Below are 14,405 nucleotides of genomic sequence, written 5' to 3' on the forward strand. Positions count from 1 at the left end.
ATGTCACAGAACAAACTGGGTATCTTCAGCTGCAGGAAGAAAAAGTGAGAGGTACCATTGAGATATTTTGAGATGAAAGATGGTAAGGTTTGATTACTTCAGACAACAGTTGCTAAAATCATCAGCCAAACTGCATACACACTACAGAAAGTGAATTAAGACATTTACAAAAGGAACTGATTACTAAAAACTGCAATGAAAACAGAGTGGTGAATTTTATGTTTAAAATAAAATAAATAAGAATACATGCATGATTTCTACTTTTTCAGAACCAGAGACCCAAGCAACTGAAGTTCAGTCACCCAGTCACATACCCTGTTGTTGGAATGCCTCTATTAGTGCAAGATAGAGTCTCTACACCTGGGGTCAGCAGACAGCCTATGGCTCATGGGCTGGATTCAGCCCACACAGCCATTTGATCTGGCTCATGGATGCAGGTCTTCAGCATGCAGGGATGGAAAACAACAGTGGGAGAAACAAAGTGGTGGCAGCCAGGTCCTAGTACCTCCTTTCTACCTCTGACCTGATCTGGGTCACTCCAGACAGCAACCTAAAAAGGTTGCTGACCACTGCTTTACACACCATTAAAAGCTGTCATGTTTTTTGAGTTTCAGGATGTGAGGTAACTGCTTTAAGAAGCAGTGGTATTAAGAAGTAATGCAATCAGGGCTCCAGCTTCAGCCAGTTGCCCAAGTATGCAGACACATTGCCCACTGGGAGAAGGTATAAGAACCTTTCTATTATCCGTAAGTAGAGATCCACAGAGTAGGTAGCTAAAAATGAATCGATTCAGTGAAGACACAAATATTATGTAAAGGGGTAGTGCTACTGAACAACTCAATGTGTTCCCTTATACCAAAGGTGGGCAATTATTTCAGGTGGTGGGCTGCTTAAGGAGGCTTGGTGAGCTGTCGAGGGCTGCGTGGGTAGCCCTGCCCCTTGACAGGTGCCCTGCCCCCTGGGTGCTATCTTGGGACTGGAAATCCCACCCCGACCCCTGACCTTTGCCACCAGAAGTCCCTCTCCTTTCCCCCTGGAAATACTCCTTTGGGGGGAGGGGTTGCCATCTTAGAACCAGAAAAAAAACAGATCACACACTAAAAGTCAAACACCTACTATAACATATTCTAATTCCATTACAAAAAATATTTTTGTCATGATTTGTGTTTATGTACTGTATATTGAGGTGACTGCATAGTAACTCAAAAATAAATTCTTAGTCTTTTATACTGTGTGTGGGGGGGGAGGGTTGTGTATGGTGGGGTATGGGGGGAGTTTGTGAGGGGTCATGGCTGTGTGGGTGTGTGGCTCTGGAACATACTGGCCTCTGGAACACGGTCCTCTCCTGCAGTCAATGCAGACAACACTTGCAGGGGATGGGGTGTGTGTGTGGTTTGTAGGGTGTGAGGGAAGGTGGCAAGGATGTGGGGACATCCCACCCCCCCGCCACACACACATTTCCTTCATGGCGCAGCAGCGAGTGGGGGCGCGAAGCGTAGCCACTGCCAGGCCGTTTGTTTCCCTGGTACTCCCCGCACTCATGGGGCACAGGAGGGAAGCCCCAGGTACCACTTTCCCCATCCCAGCTCACTCCAGTGCCTGAGGCTTCCCTCCTGTGCCCCACGAGTGTGGGAAGTGCCAGGGAAACAAACAGCCCAGCGGGGGCTGTGCTCCTCGCAGCACTAGCCAGAGCCAGGAGCCAGACAACAGCGCCAAGCAGAGTGCCCCCCCACTACTGCTGCTGCCCCCTGCTGCCTGCCAGGGCTGTGTGCCATACGGAGTAGTGTGTTGGGGGGGCCCCTATACCTCTCCCCACTCACACCCACACCCTGCCCAGCTAAGCTCCATGCTGCTGCCACCCCACTGGGCGAGGGCTCCACGCTGCTCCCAGCCCCAGCTCCACGCTCTGTGCTCCCACCGAGCTGCAGCACCACCCCCATCTCCTTTACCTACTGCTTGGAAGGAGCAGGATGCCGGGGAAGCCTGCAGCAGCAACCTTCCACATGCTAGCGGGGCCAGCCCTTCCGCCCATAAGGGTGGAAGCAAGGCATAATAGAATATGTTGGGGGCAGGTGTAGGCACCTCGCTCCCACCCTTGTGGGCAGAAGGGCTGGGTGGGGTACAATTCACTGGGGGGTGCCGCAGGCCAGATCAAAGTGCCTGGTGGGCTGGATGCAGGCCACAGACCATATTTTGCCTGCCTCTGCCTTATATAAGTTCCAATAAGCATAACACTTCCAAGTCCAGGGAGATGCACGTGTGAACTTAACCCAGCACTTCCCTAGTGGCAATGCACAGTGCTACCCTGCATCCATTCATTTTAGAAAGTTAGAACTGGTTGATATTGCATGAAGTCACTGTACCTCAGTGTGGGGGTTCTTTAATCACTTGAAGTTAGCATCCTTTTCTAACAAACCGTGGAACATTGCAATAGAAGGCAGGAACTAATATATTTTAATAAAAGAAAAGGAATAGAAAAAAACCAACCCCCATCTACCCATCAATACATTAAAACACATGAAGTAATCTTACCTGAAGTTGTGCCCAAAGTTCCCTCGCTTCCCTGTCTCCTGAATTCTTTTCAATCATATCCATTTGGGGCTGGATTCGCTGAGTGGCAAAGAAAGTCACCCAATCATTCTGCCAGTCATTCACCTGGAGGATAAGATCAAGCACAGGTTCCATAACACAAGAGAGAATACCAAGTTAAAAAAAAAAGTTTTTGAATACAGTCTCAGTTAATAACTTCCAAGACCAGATAAATGTCCTAACATTCGGGGCCAAATTAATTCCTGGTATACCTTCACTGATGTTAATTTTGGCCATTTCTGTTTTCCTAAACAAAACAATATCTTACACTATCCCAGCATTTCCTTTTTTAGCATTAAGAAAATGAGGTGCAGAATCTTTAAGTGACACACATAAATCCCCCAAGAATGTACGGTGGCAGCAGGTACCAATGGGTTAAATAAATTCAGAGACTAAACAAAACCTACCTGGGGGAGATAACCACAACAGGTGACTGTATTAAAGCCAAACTGATCCACAAATTGGACATCTGTTTCCCCTTGACTCTTACCTTTCAAACACAAAACCACAGAAAAAAACACTAATTATAAAGATTTAGTATCTGCAATGCAGGTGGGCCTTAAATCAGATGAAGATATAGTAATTTCCATTATTGATAACAGACATTTTGCACCTCAGTACTCTTTTTACTATGATTTCCATTGAATTAAAAATATGACAAAAATATGCAAGTGTTAAACTTAATTATTTAAGCTAGTGTTATACCTCCTCTGAAACAAGGCTGTTGTGCACAATGGTGCAGTGAGATGAAAAGCAGGGATCCCAAATCAAAGAAATATTTTGTCCATTAGAGAGAGAACTATTTAAATATAGCCCCAAACCACTTTTAATTATAACACAAAAAGCAATTTGTTCTAAATCTGTTTTCATGTGTGCTACTGGAGCAAAACAGATGTTCCCTAAAATAACAAAGTCATTTTAGCAACTGCCTGTTTTGCAGATTATTATTAACTAGATTAATGTCACTAAATTCACCGACAGCTGTTTACTGTACCAACTGTGTTCCCCTCTTTCTTCAGCCTCTCTCCAATTTTCTGGTTGTGAAGATGTAGGTCAGCCAACTGTTGTCCAAGCTTTCCTGAATGTCTAAAAAGCCAAAATAAGTTCTTTTATTATCACTGAAAGACACAGTAAGCAGTGAATTCACAGCCTGATATACATGAGTAACTCTCTGTGTTTGCCAAGCATGTGGAAAACTCCCTTCTCTGGGAACAGAGACATCTTTTTAAACATTTTTGGGGGGTGGTGGGATGGGGTGGGCAGGGGGTAAAGCATAAGATACTGAAAACTGCACTTATGTGGCTATTTCTGCCAGTATTACCATGAACTGAAATGAAAATGAAGAGAAACCACAACTTCATCACCATAAACTGTAGGAAGAACATGCACAATACAGCTTTTATACATTTGATTATGCTCTAGAGGAAGAGATAAGTAAGATTCACCTGGCTCTCTCAACATCAGGAAACCCAGAATACTGAAGCAAGACTGTTCTCATTCTCCAAAGGTTGATACCAATCCTCTAGCACCTTCTGCACTTGCTTCAGTCCATCTTTAAGTTAACCTTTTCCAGATGTTTCTGCTATTATGGAGCCTAATTGTCTCCCAAGATCAGCGTGTTAAGTGTCACTTGCCTACTTTTCCTGTGCTGACAGCTCTCAAAGAATACAGGGATCAGCAGGTGAGCAAGCTAAGGGGACATGCATCCTGGTTCTAGCACTGCTCAGAGCAGAAGGGTAATGCAGGCAGAGGCTACATAACAATTATGCAGCTGCCTGCTTGATGGGCTCCCTGAGCTGGCTAGAGGCCCAGAGGTTGGTGTGGGAAAAAAGTAAACTGAATTCCCTGATGGAAGCACGGATCAGCCTTCGACACAGTGGTTTTACCCTGGGTCTTGGGTGCGGGGGAGGGGACATAAAGCAAGGACCATAGATGTTAAGCTACCAATATTCACAACATGAATGCCTTCATGCCTGTTTTGGGAAGTTTCACGCATACCCCTATTGAATTGTAAGAAATATTTAAATAGGAATGCTGTAAGTCCTCAAAGATGCAACCTAGGAGATCAGGGGTTGGCAACCTGTAGTCTGCAAGCTAGATCCAATCTGGTGGTAGTGGACTTCGGGCACCATGGTGATGGGGAGAACAGGCAGTGGTGGCACTGCAGTGGGAGTGGTGACTGATGCTCTGGCTCCAGCGCAAGCTAGGTTGAAAGTGGCTTGTGCTTGGAGCAAAGCCTCATTAAAGTGGCCTCCCACTGCAAAACACTAACAAACCCTGTACTAAATCATCTCGTCTGAGTCACTCTCACCACCAACTCTCAAGATCCTTGCTGTCAATACCTTCATTTTTCTTAGCTGAGGAATGAATTGCTGGGTTAAGTGCTGTGAAACACAACAGAACGCTGTATTCAGTGTTACAGTTTTTAATGGGTTGGAGACAAGAAGGGAAGCATCAAAATGTATTTCTCCTCAAAAACAAATAACATGAAGATCACACAAATCTGAATGCCTGACAACATGACACTGTCAAAATTTACCTGTTTAAACCCTTCATTTCCAAGTGCTCCATCACAAACAGTGTGGTGCCCCCTGGCAAGTCTATAACTTTGATGGGTTTGGGGACCTTTATTGTCTGGGTTTTCAGGAGGGCTTCTAAACTTGCCATTTCTCCCTCAAACATTCGTCTAGCCTGTTAAACACAAAAGAACAGGATTAGTCCCCAGGAACACTGTTAGCAACAAAATGAAGACGTTCCTCCAGGCAAACCACATCTGAGTCTTTTTTTGGTGCAAGCATATACAAGACAAAGGAGGGTCCGCAGTTGGGTTGCTTATGGTATGGTAACCTACAGACTTAAGAATAACAGGAGAATCGGTTTCTTTCCTATATGCCTACCCCTAATGAAACAGCACATCTTCCAGCATTTTGTGTGGTCAAATAAATAACTCAACAACTGAATCAAAGCCTGGTTTGTATAAAAGCCTGGCTTGTTTCCATTCATTTTATACATATGCTTACTGATCAAAAATTCCAAATGAACGTGATATACAGCAGGGATGCCAAACATGTGGCTTGTGTGCCACGTTCAGCCCACAGAGCCTGTCTCTCCAGTCTACTGAACTACTAGAGGCACCAAATGTTGGGCCCTTTACCCCGATGGACATGGCCATTGGTAGTGAGCTTGGCTTCCCTACCGCTGCAATCTGCACTACCCTTGCTCCCACTGGACCCCATGAGTCTGTCACCGCTGTGGTGGCCACTGCTGTAGTCCTCATGCCCCAGGTTGGATTTGACTTGCAAGGAACCCCACAGTCTGGATCCAAAATAAAACCGCAGGTGAATCTGGCACCCCGATATATAGGAATAAGTGTCAAATGAGTTGCAATGTATGTCAGGAAAAAATGAAAGTGTGTGCTGGGTACTGATAATTTATGTGGCTTTGCACATACAGTTCCACCTAGAAATACTGAATTAGCTGTTGCTATGCCTTGAATTGATGTTTCTGCAGAGAATACAAATAATTACATTGCGCCTAACTTGTAACCTGGGATGTTCTTTTAAATGAGAATGCAGGGGCCAGCTCTGCAATCATCATTTATGTTTAGAACTTATTCATCTGAGCTGCTCCATTGATTCCAATGGACTAGCTGTGTGAGTAAATAGTATTTAAAGCGGAAAGTGTGCAAAAGGCAGCCCATAACCAACAGTATTTGCTAAAAGCCCTAACAAAACCAAATGAATAAAATATCAAAAGATTACTTTGGATACAAATACAGGAATGAGAATCATCAAATAAGCCACAGGTGATGTTGATTACAAACTCCCTGAGTGAAGGAGAGCAAGAATGCAGAATTTCTAGACTATTAATGAGTCTGAAATTTTGCTTTAGAAATAAAATGATTTCTCTTTCCAAAACATAGCTCCTTCCAAAATATTGCTGTAGACAATAGCTGAAAACAGGCTTATAAGGGAACTGCTGATGTAGTCAACTGCTGTGCACACAGCACAGCATTTTTAATGAAATTAATGAAGGCTGCTTTCATCAGCACTCTGTGTCTATAGATGCATGGTAAATTCACAAAACAACGACTACTGAATAGGAAATTTATCCAGGTCCTTGATATTTACTCAATACATCTTTCTCCCAGCCAAGTGTGCTGGAAGAATTGCCTGCCAATTATACATCTATATATGTATTAACAGGGTGGGGGGACGACAGCAACATGACATGACAGGGAGGTCCTAGATTGTTCCCTATAAAACTACTAGATTGACTGCAAAGCAAACAGCTCTTTCAATACCTTTCCTGGAGGACCTCAACACATTTAGGTTTCATAGGTTTCATAGACATTAGGGCTGGAAGGGACCTCTGAAGATCATTGGGTCCAGCCCCCTGCCCAAGGGGCAGGAAGTCAGCTGGGGTCAAAGGATCCCAACACGATAAACGTTCAAATGTTTCTTGAAAGAGTCCAGAGTAGGTGCCTGCACCACCTCTGGGGGAGTCTGTTCCAGGCCTTGGGGGCTCGGACAGTAAAGTTTCTCCTTATGTCCAGCCTAAAACGATTTTGTAGTAGTTTGTGACCATTAGACCTTGTCATCCCCTGGGGTGCTCTGGTGAACAGATGTTCCCCTACATCCTGATGCATATCCCTGATGTACTTATAGGATGCCAACATCACCCCTGAGCCTGCGCTTTTCCAGGCTGAAGAGTCCCATAGCTCGCAGCTTCTCTTCATAAGACCTATTCTCTTGCCCTCTGACCATGCACGTGGCTCTCTGGACTCTCTCAAACTTCTCCACATCCTTCCTAAACTGTGGTGTCCAGAACTGGATGCAGTACTCCAGCTGCGGCCTCACCAAGGCCGAGTACAGTGGGAGGGGGACTTCCTGGGTCTTGCTCGAGATGCATCAGTAGATGCAAGCCAGAGTTTTGTTCGCTGGAATGACATTGTTACCCTGCTGCTCATATCACCAACCATGAATCTCTCTTTCCTCAGCCAGGGCCCAAATCAAACATACTCTTCGAATATCTTCCTCTGCCTTCCTCTGCCTTTCCCCACTGCCAAAAGGGCCGCAGCGTTACCCAGACGTCCCGCTTAGCAGTGCCACGCCTCCCACAGTGGTTCGTGCCCGGGGCTGAAGATGATGGCACAGAAAGTCGAAGCAAGCACAGAAAACTCTGAGGACGTTTCCTTTCAGTGCAGGCAGCTGGTGACTGACATGTGCCTGGAAGAAGGAAGGCGCCGCTCTATCTTTCCTAGCCTGCTCCAGACCCCTGCAGGGGGTGACGATACCTGACAGCGCCCCTCACCTGCCGGCCCAGGGGATGTCCGGACGGCTCTGGCTGCAGTCTGCAAGCGCCGGCTCATATCGACAGGGGTCTCATGGGGTGCAGCCACCTGCCCGCCCCACTGACCCATTAATGCCCCCGCACCGCAGAGCGCGGGTCCTGCCCCTCCAGCGCATCGCGCGGCCCGGCCGCTTCCCGCGCAGCGAGCCCGGCGCGGCAGAGCCTGGAGGCCGAGCCCAGCCCCGCGCACCTCCGCCTTCGAGTTGCTCTTCACGAAGACGCGGCCGCGGTCGGTGTCGTAGCTCTGCCCCTGGCTGATGCAGCCGCCGCCCGGGGGGCCCGCGGGCCGCAGCCCGCCCCTGCCCAGCTCCCGCTGGCGGGCCGCCTCCCACCCCCGCGGGCGCAGAGCTGCGCATGCTCCGAGCGCCGCGCATGCGTGCTGGCAACATCCGAAGCCAATGCCCTCACCTACTCTCCCACTGGGGAGGGGGGCGGTTCCAGCCTGAGCGGCAGGGGGGGCCGCCATGAGGGGTGGGCGTGGCCAGGAAGGAGAGGGGCGCTGATTGGCGTGGCTATGGGAAAGGGGCGGGGCAGGGCCGTGCGGGCGCGGGGAATGGGAGTTTCTGGTTACTTCTGACCCACGCGGGTTTCCTCCTTGTCCGGAGCACCTCGAGACCCACGGGGGGCGCGCCCTCTCCCCCTCGGAAGGGATCTCCGCCGCACGAGGCATGAGATTCAGGGTCCGTGCAGTTCCTCATTACCGCTACGTGCTCCCAACGTTAAGGGATGGATTTAGTAGCTGTGTCCGTCTGAGACAAAAAGAAAAGCAAAACTCCAGACCTCGTGGTTCAGAGATGATACCTTGCAGAAAAAGATGGGGGGGGTTTTTCAGTTTCTTAGTTGATTTAATAAAAGGGATCATAGTTTCATAGTTGGTAGAGTCGGAAGGGACCTGAGCAGATCATCAAGTCCGACCCCCTGCCTTGGCAAGAAAGCATGCTGGGGCCAAGTGACCCCCCAAGAGGTGATTATCCAGCCTCCTTTTGAAGACCCCCAGGGTAGGAGCGAGCACCACTTCCCATGGAAGTTGGTTCCAGATCCCAGCCGCCCTGACAGTGAAGTAGCGCCTCCTGATATCCAGCCTAAATCTACTCTCCATCAACTTAAGGCCGTTACTCCCGGTAGCACTCAGGGGAACAGGGACTCTTCCATTGCCTGCTGGTCCCCCTTGGCCAGTTTATAGACAGCCACCAGATCCCCTCTCAGGTTCAGGTCCCGTAGCCTCTCCTCGTAGGACCTACCCTGCTGCCCCCTGATCATGCGGGTGGCCCTCCTCTGGACCCTCTCCATGTTGTCCACATCCCTCCTGAAGTGCGGCGCCCAGGACTGGACACAGTACTCCAGCTGCAGCCTGACCAGTGTTGCATAGAGGGGGAGGATCACCTCCCTGGACCTGCTTGAGATGCATCTGTGGATGCATGACAAGCCGCGGTTAGCCTTCCTGACCGTGTTCCCACATTGGCGGCCCATGTTCATCTTGGAGTCTATAATGACTCCAAGATCATTTTCTGCCTCTGTGCTGAGGAGAGGGGAGTTCCCCAGCCTGTAGGTATGCTGCTGGTTCTTCCTCCCCAGGTGCAGTACCCTGCACTTGTCAGTGTTGAATCCCATCTTATTCTCATCCACCCACCCCTGTAACCTGTCCAGATCCAATTGCAGCCTATTCCTCCTTTCTAGCGTGCCCACTTCTCCCCACATGTTAGTGACATCTGTGAATTTGAACAAGGTGCTTTTCACCCCCTCGTCCAAGCCGTTGATGAAGATGTTGAACAGTGCGGGCCCGAGGACCAAGCCCTGGGGGACCCCACTGCCCACATCCCTCCAAGTCGAAAATGACCCATCCACCACCACTCTCTGGGTGTGGCCCTCCAGCCAATTGGCGACCCATCTTTCTGTGTAGGCATCCACACCACAATCTCCTAATTTTTTAATGAGAATGGGGTGAGAGACGGTGTCGAAGGCCTTCCTAAAGTCCAGGAAGACTATGTCCACCGCGACACTTGCATCCAAGGATTTTGTGACCTGGTTGTAGAAGACCACCAGGTTGGTCTGACAGGACCTGCCTCTAATGAACCTGTGTTGGTTGCCCCTAAGCATAGTCTCCCCTGCTTCCCCCTCACAGATGTGCACCTGGATAATTTTCTCAAAGAGCTTCCCCAGGACCGAGGTAAGACTGGGTCCTCCTTACTCCCTTTTTTGAAAATGGGGACCACATTGGCCCTTTTCCAGTCCTCTGGCACCTCGCCAGAGCACCATGAGTGCTCGTTAAGCCGTGCCAGGGGTCCCGCAATGACCTCTGCTAATTCGCTCAGCACTCGGGTGGAGATCATTAGGACCTGCTGATTTGAACACGTCCATTCCCTCTAGAAGTTCCCTGACTAGGTCCTCACTGACCCTGGGCCTGGCTGCGCCTCCCCTGGGACCATTGGGGATCCCGGTGGAGGGGATGACCTGGTCCCTGATCAGAAAAATGGAGGCAAAGAAATTGTTAAATAGGTTAGCTTTGTCTCTTCCATCACTTTCTGAACCAAGAGCTCTAGAGTTTTGCATTTCCCAATTCTAAGAGTGTTTTTCTCCAGGAATTTCCTCAGTGTTTCAAAATGTTGGGAGTCTCTGGGTAATTGAAAGAGATGTCCCTGAGAGGAGCCATGTGTCAAAGTGCAGCTGATTTGCTTCCTCGGGTGAAAGGCACATTGCCCTTTGTCCCACCCTTGATGGCGGGGACAAGTCGGGCTGTATCTCTCTGCTGCCCCAAGCCCGCCTGTGGGGCAAAGTGCTTCTACACTCAGTCCACACCATGGGGCTGCCTGATGGGGGAAACAGCACGTCCCCTCTGCCCAGCCCCCTGGGCCTGGAGCCATGGAGAACACTGGATGTTCCTGAGCCCAATGCAGGTCTGGGGCAATGGGCAACACAGGGTGTCCCTTCTCACTTCCTCCTCAGCCAGCTTTGCAGGGCTGGTTGAGCAGGGAGAGTGCTACATGGTAACAGATCAGGACTCCTGGTAGAGGTGATATTTTTTATTAGATCAATAAGATTTTTGCAAAAAAAAGTCTTTAGTTGCAAGCTTTTGGGCACAAACACCTTTCATCAGGCATTGGAGAAAAGATTGTAAAAGTTTTCCTGGGTAGAAATGAAAGTTCATATTTCATAGAATTTCAGAGAGTCAATAGATGGAAAACTCCTGGCAGACTCCATACCAGCTATGAACTGACTGCCCAGAGGAGTTTTCCATCTATTGACTCCTCTGTGAAATCCTATGAAATATCATTTCTACCCAGGAGAACTTTTATAATTTTTTCTCCAATGCCTGATGAAGGCTGTTGGTACCCAAAAGCATGCAACTAACGAAAATTTTTTGCAAAAATCTTGTTGGTATAATAAAAGGTATCATCTCTACTATGAGTCCTGATTGCTTTTTCCTCTAGACCAGGGGTATGCAAGGTCTTTTTGGCCAGAGCGCTGAAAAACACCACAATGCCTACCGTGGAAGGTGCCGGAGTGCCAGCATGCCAGAAAAACAAAATGAGGGCAGGGGGTACATGGCAGGATGCCCTGCTTGTGCCCCTTGTCCCCCCAGCCCTGCTGCCCCTGCCCCCCAGCCCAGGCTCTGTGGCTGTCAGGACCTACCCCGGCTCTGGGTAGCTGGGGTAGCAGTGTCTTGCAGCAGGGCTTGCAGTGTCTCAGCTGCCTGCTGGGAGCAGCCCAGGCTCCCGGCTGGCAACAGCTACCCAGAGCCGGGGCTGGTTGCAGCCAGGAGGCTGTAAACAGCTGTGCCGGGCTCCAGAGCCCAGGCATCAGCTCTGTACCGGCACGTGCATACGCACCTCAAAGCGGGCAGTGAGCCTGAGGCAGTGCAACCCCAGTCTCTCCCCTACTGCTGGCACAGAGCCCAGCACAGATATTTGTAGCCGGCCTGGGCTCGGGGCAGCTGCAGCAAGCAGCAGGCAGGCTGCGAACAGCTGCGCCAGGCTCCACAGCTCTGGCATCAGCTCCATGTGGCGGCGACTGCAAGCGCACCTCAGAGCAGATAGATGTTTTCTGAAATAAAGCAGCAGAATCTATTACTACCTTTTGTTGCACCACTGATTTTTCTGTCACGTGGCACAATAAAGGGCATCAACATCTAACTGCTCTGCATTTATGCCTTCTTAACATTTTTTTAGACAATGTCTGTTTCCACCATCTGTTTACTGGACTCAGTGCAAGAGAGCATGGCATAGTTTTTTCACAGCTGAGGTCCTCTGCAAGGATCCTGGACAACAACAGCATTTGGTGGGTGGAAAGAAATAGTGGTTATTTCCTCGCAGGGCTTCCTGCTTCTCCCCTGCTCCAAAAAAAAAAAAAAGCCTTGAGGGGCTTTTTAACCATTCCAAAATGCTCCTTAGGTTTGCAAGCATCTGTAAGTTTACTTTGTGATATTGGATAGCATTACTAGAATTTAAGTGGGGAACTTTATGATTACCTAGTCTGACCTCCTAGAAAGCACAAACCAGAGATATTCACAGAATGAACTTCACTATAGTGAAAATATCAAGACCAATTAGTTGTGTTTGAACTAAAATATATGTTTTGTGACAGTTGGGGTTAAAAAGCCTAATGTGACTTCTGAGGAGGGGACTAGATAATACAGAAGACTTAGCCCTCTGCACTTTGTACAAGGAGCCTGGGAAACGGCAGGGCTTTTCACACCCTTGGAACTTCTCTGTGAAGGCCAGACAGCAGTAGGAGGAGCAGAGGAGTGCAATTTCTACAAGTCTTCCCCTCTCACTGCATTCTTTATTTTCTCTCAGTTTTAGTCCCTTGGTCTCAATTTTGTTGCCAAGACTTTTACATTCCTCTATAGAAATAATAAATAGTAGCAAACAGAGAGGGGGCACATACCAGGGTACAGAAACTGGCTTGCCTAGAGACTGATTCTTCCCTTTCTGTGGTTCCAAGCTATATGGATAAAAGACACCTGAATAAGACTGAGCTGAGACAGGCGGAGTGGCAAGTGGGCAAGGTGTTATTTTTGTGTGCAACACGAGGAGCTCTAGGAACATGGAGGCTGAAGAATTAGGAGACTCAGGAGAAATTTCATGCAAGTAATTTCTTATTGAGCAGTACTTTCCACTTTCCCATTTTCACATTTCTGATTCTTAAGTTAATCAAGTTACAAACAGATTGGTTACTCCAATCCAAATTCAAAGGAAGCTAGAAAATAGAGCTCAGAATTAAACTTTTCATTCAGTCTTAAATATGGCATCACAGCATGTTCCTCCACAGCACAGTCACTGAATATGGCAAGCAGTAGTAGAGAGTGGTTTAGTACTGTATCTTACGGTAATGAAGAACAATTAGCCCTGCATTTTGGGGAATGAATTGGATTGCTGTACTTCTCACTGACAATGTAACATAAAAAGTGTTTGCCTATTGACCAAGTTTCAGGGGTAGTCTCATTAGTTACATAGCAAACATAACCTAAAGAAATGGGGACCTACAGCTCCAAAGATTATAAACAAGGCTTCACCAAATGTTGACATTCCTCCAACAATATAAGTCCTTCCTGCTGAAAGGAGATAGCGAATGAGCCACAACATCATGCTGCAGGGGAAACAGTGAGTTGATGCTTCATGTAATCCTTTTTCCCTTCCACTACACATTGCTTGCTCTGACTTATACCATTTAAGAATATGTTTGCTACATGCTCTTGAGACTGCCCCCTCCCTTCAACTCTGAAGTTCATCAACTGTTGTATCATCCTGATACATTTTGGCATTCTTGTGACATCCACAGTAGTTAACTTTGTTTAAAATAGCATTTCTTTCTCTAGAGGAAAAGACAACTGGCACCCAGGGCTGCAAATTATTTGGTGAGTCATCAGTTAATATACACATCCTGAATAAAAAAGTACTGCAGCTGCTAATTTCTGTTTACTGCTTGACGGTATGTACAAGAAAAGAAAAGGTAATTGGTATGTGCAGACTTTTATTGGCTGGGTTTATAGATATAAATGGAAAATATGCATTATGGCTTTTCAGGCTGCGAGCTTCTATTTGTGTGAACATAAGACAAATGTGCTCTGGGCTCTTGTTTTTCCCCTTAGCATCGATAGGTTGAGAGAGGGTGGTGCAGGAAGGAGGTAGGAATTTCCATTACAGAAAGAAATGATTTGTAATGGAGACACAGAGATTTATTGGTAATGTTTGTTTTTCTTTTCTCCTTTTAAATGCAATTCACACCACAGGAAGGAAGAACCCGGGTTTAAAAATGCCTCTGACCAGTTGTATAAGCAGATAAGAGGAGATGGAACAAGCAGTGCATTGAATGACACAACAAGAACTAGGATAAGGGTAAAATTCTGCTCTGATCCTGCAAGCATTCTGAGAACAAATCCCATTTAAATCAGTGGGATTGTTCATGATAATAAAGCTAAGCACACGGTTAAGTGTTTGCAGGGTCAGGGGCTTCATGGCATTCCT

The 14,405-nt window shown here is 47.7% G+C and overlaps 2 protein-coding genes across 2 annotated transcripts in view; one reads left to right on the forward strand and one right to left on the reverse strand.

Moving 5' to 3' along the window:
- The window catches only part of LOC102375382 (ketosamine-3-kinase), a 9,281-nt gene extending 1,030 nt beyond the window's left edge, over window positions 1-8,251 (reverse strand). Inside the window, exons 1-6 of the mRNA XM_025210172.1 lie at window positions 8,132-8,251; window positions 5,129-5,280; window positions 3,584-3,675; window positions 2,997-3,079; window positions 2,533-2,655; window positions 1-29 (exon numbers count right to left, since the gene is read on the reverse strand). The exon at window positions 1-29 is cut by the window's left edge and continues 1,030 nt beyond it. Coding sequence (XP_025065957.1) covers window positions 1-29; window positions 2,533-2,655; window positions 2,997-3,079; window positions 3,584-3,675; window positions 5,129-5,271 — 470 coding nt within the window. The 5' untranslated portion in view covers window positions 5,272-5,280; window positions 8,132-8,251. The remainder of the gene's footprint in view (window positions 30-2,532; window positions 2,656-2,996; window positions 3,080-3,583; window positions 3,676-5,128; window positions 5,281-8,131) is intronic.
- The window catches only part of RAB40B (RAB40B, member RAS oncogene family), a 59,008-nt gene continuing 50,350 nt past the window's right edge, over window positions 5,748-14,405 (forward strand). Inside the window, exon 1 of the mRNA XM_025210164.1 lies at window positions 5,748-5,927. Coding sequence (XP_025065949.1) covers window positions 5,748-5,927 — 180 coding nt within the window. The remainder of the gene's footprint in view (window positions 5,928-14,405) is intronic.

The sequence above is a fragment of the Alligator sinensis genome, unplaced genomic scaffold (assembly GCF_000455745.1).
Source record: "Alligator sinensis unplaced genomic scaffold, ASM45574v1 scaffold694_1, whole genome shotgun sequence".
In the NCBI taxonomy this organism is placed as follows: Eukaryota; Metazoa; Chordata; order Crocodylia; family Alligatoridae; genus Alligator; species Alligator sinensis.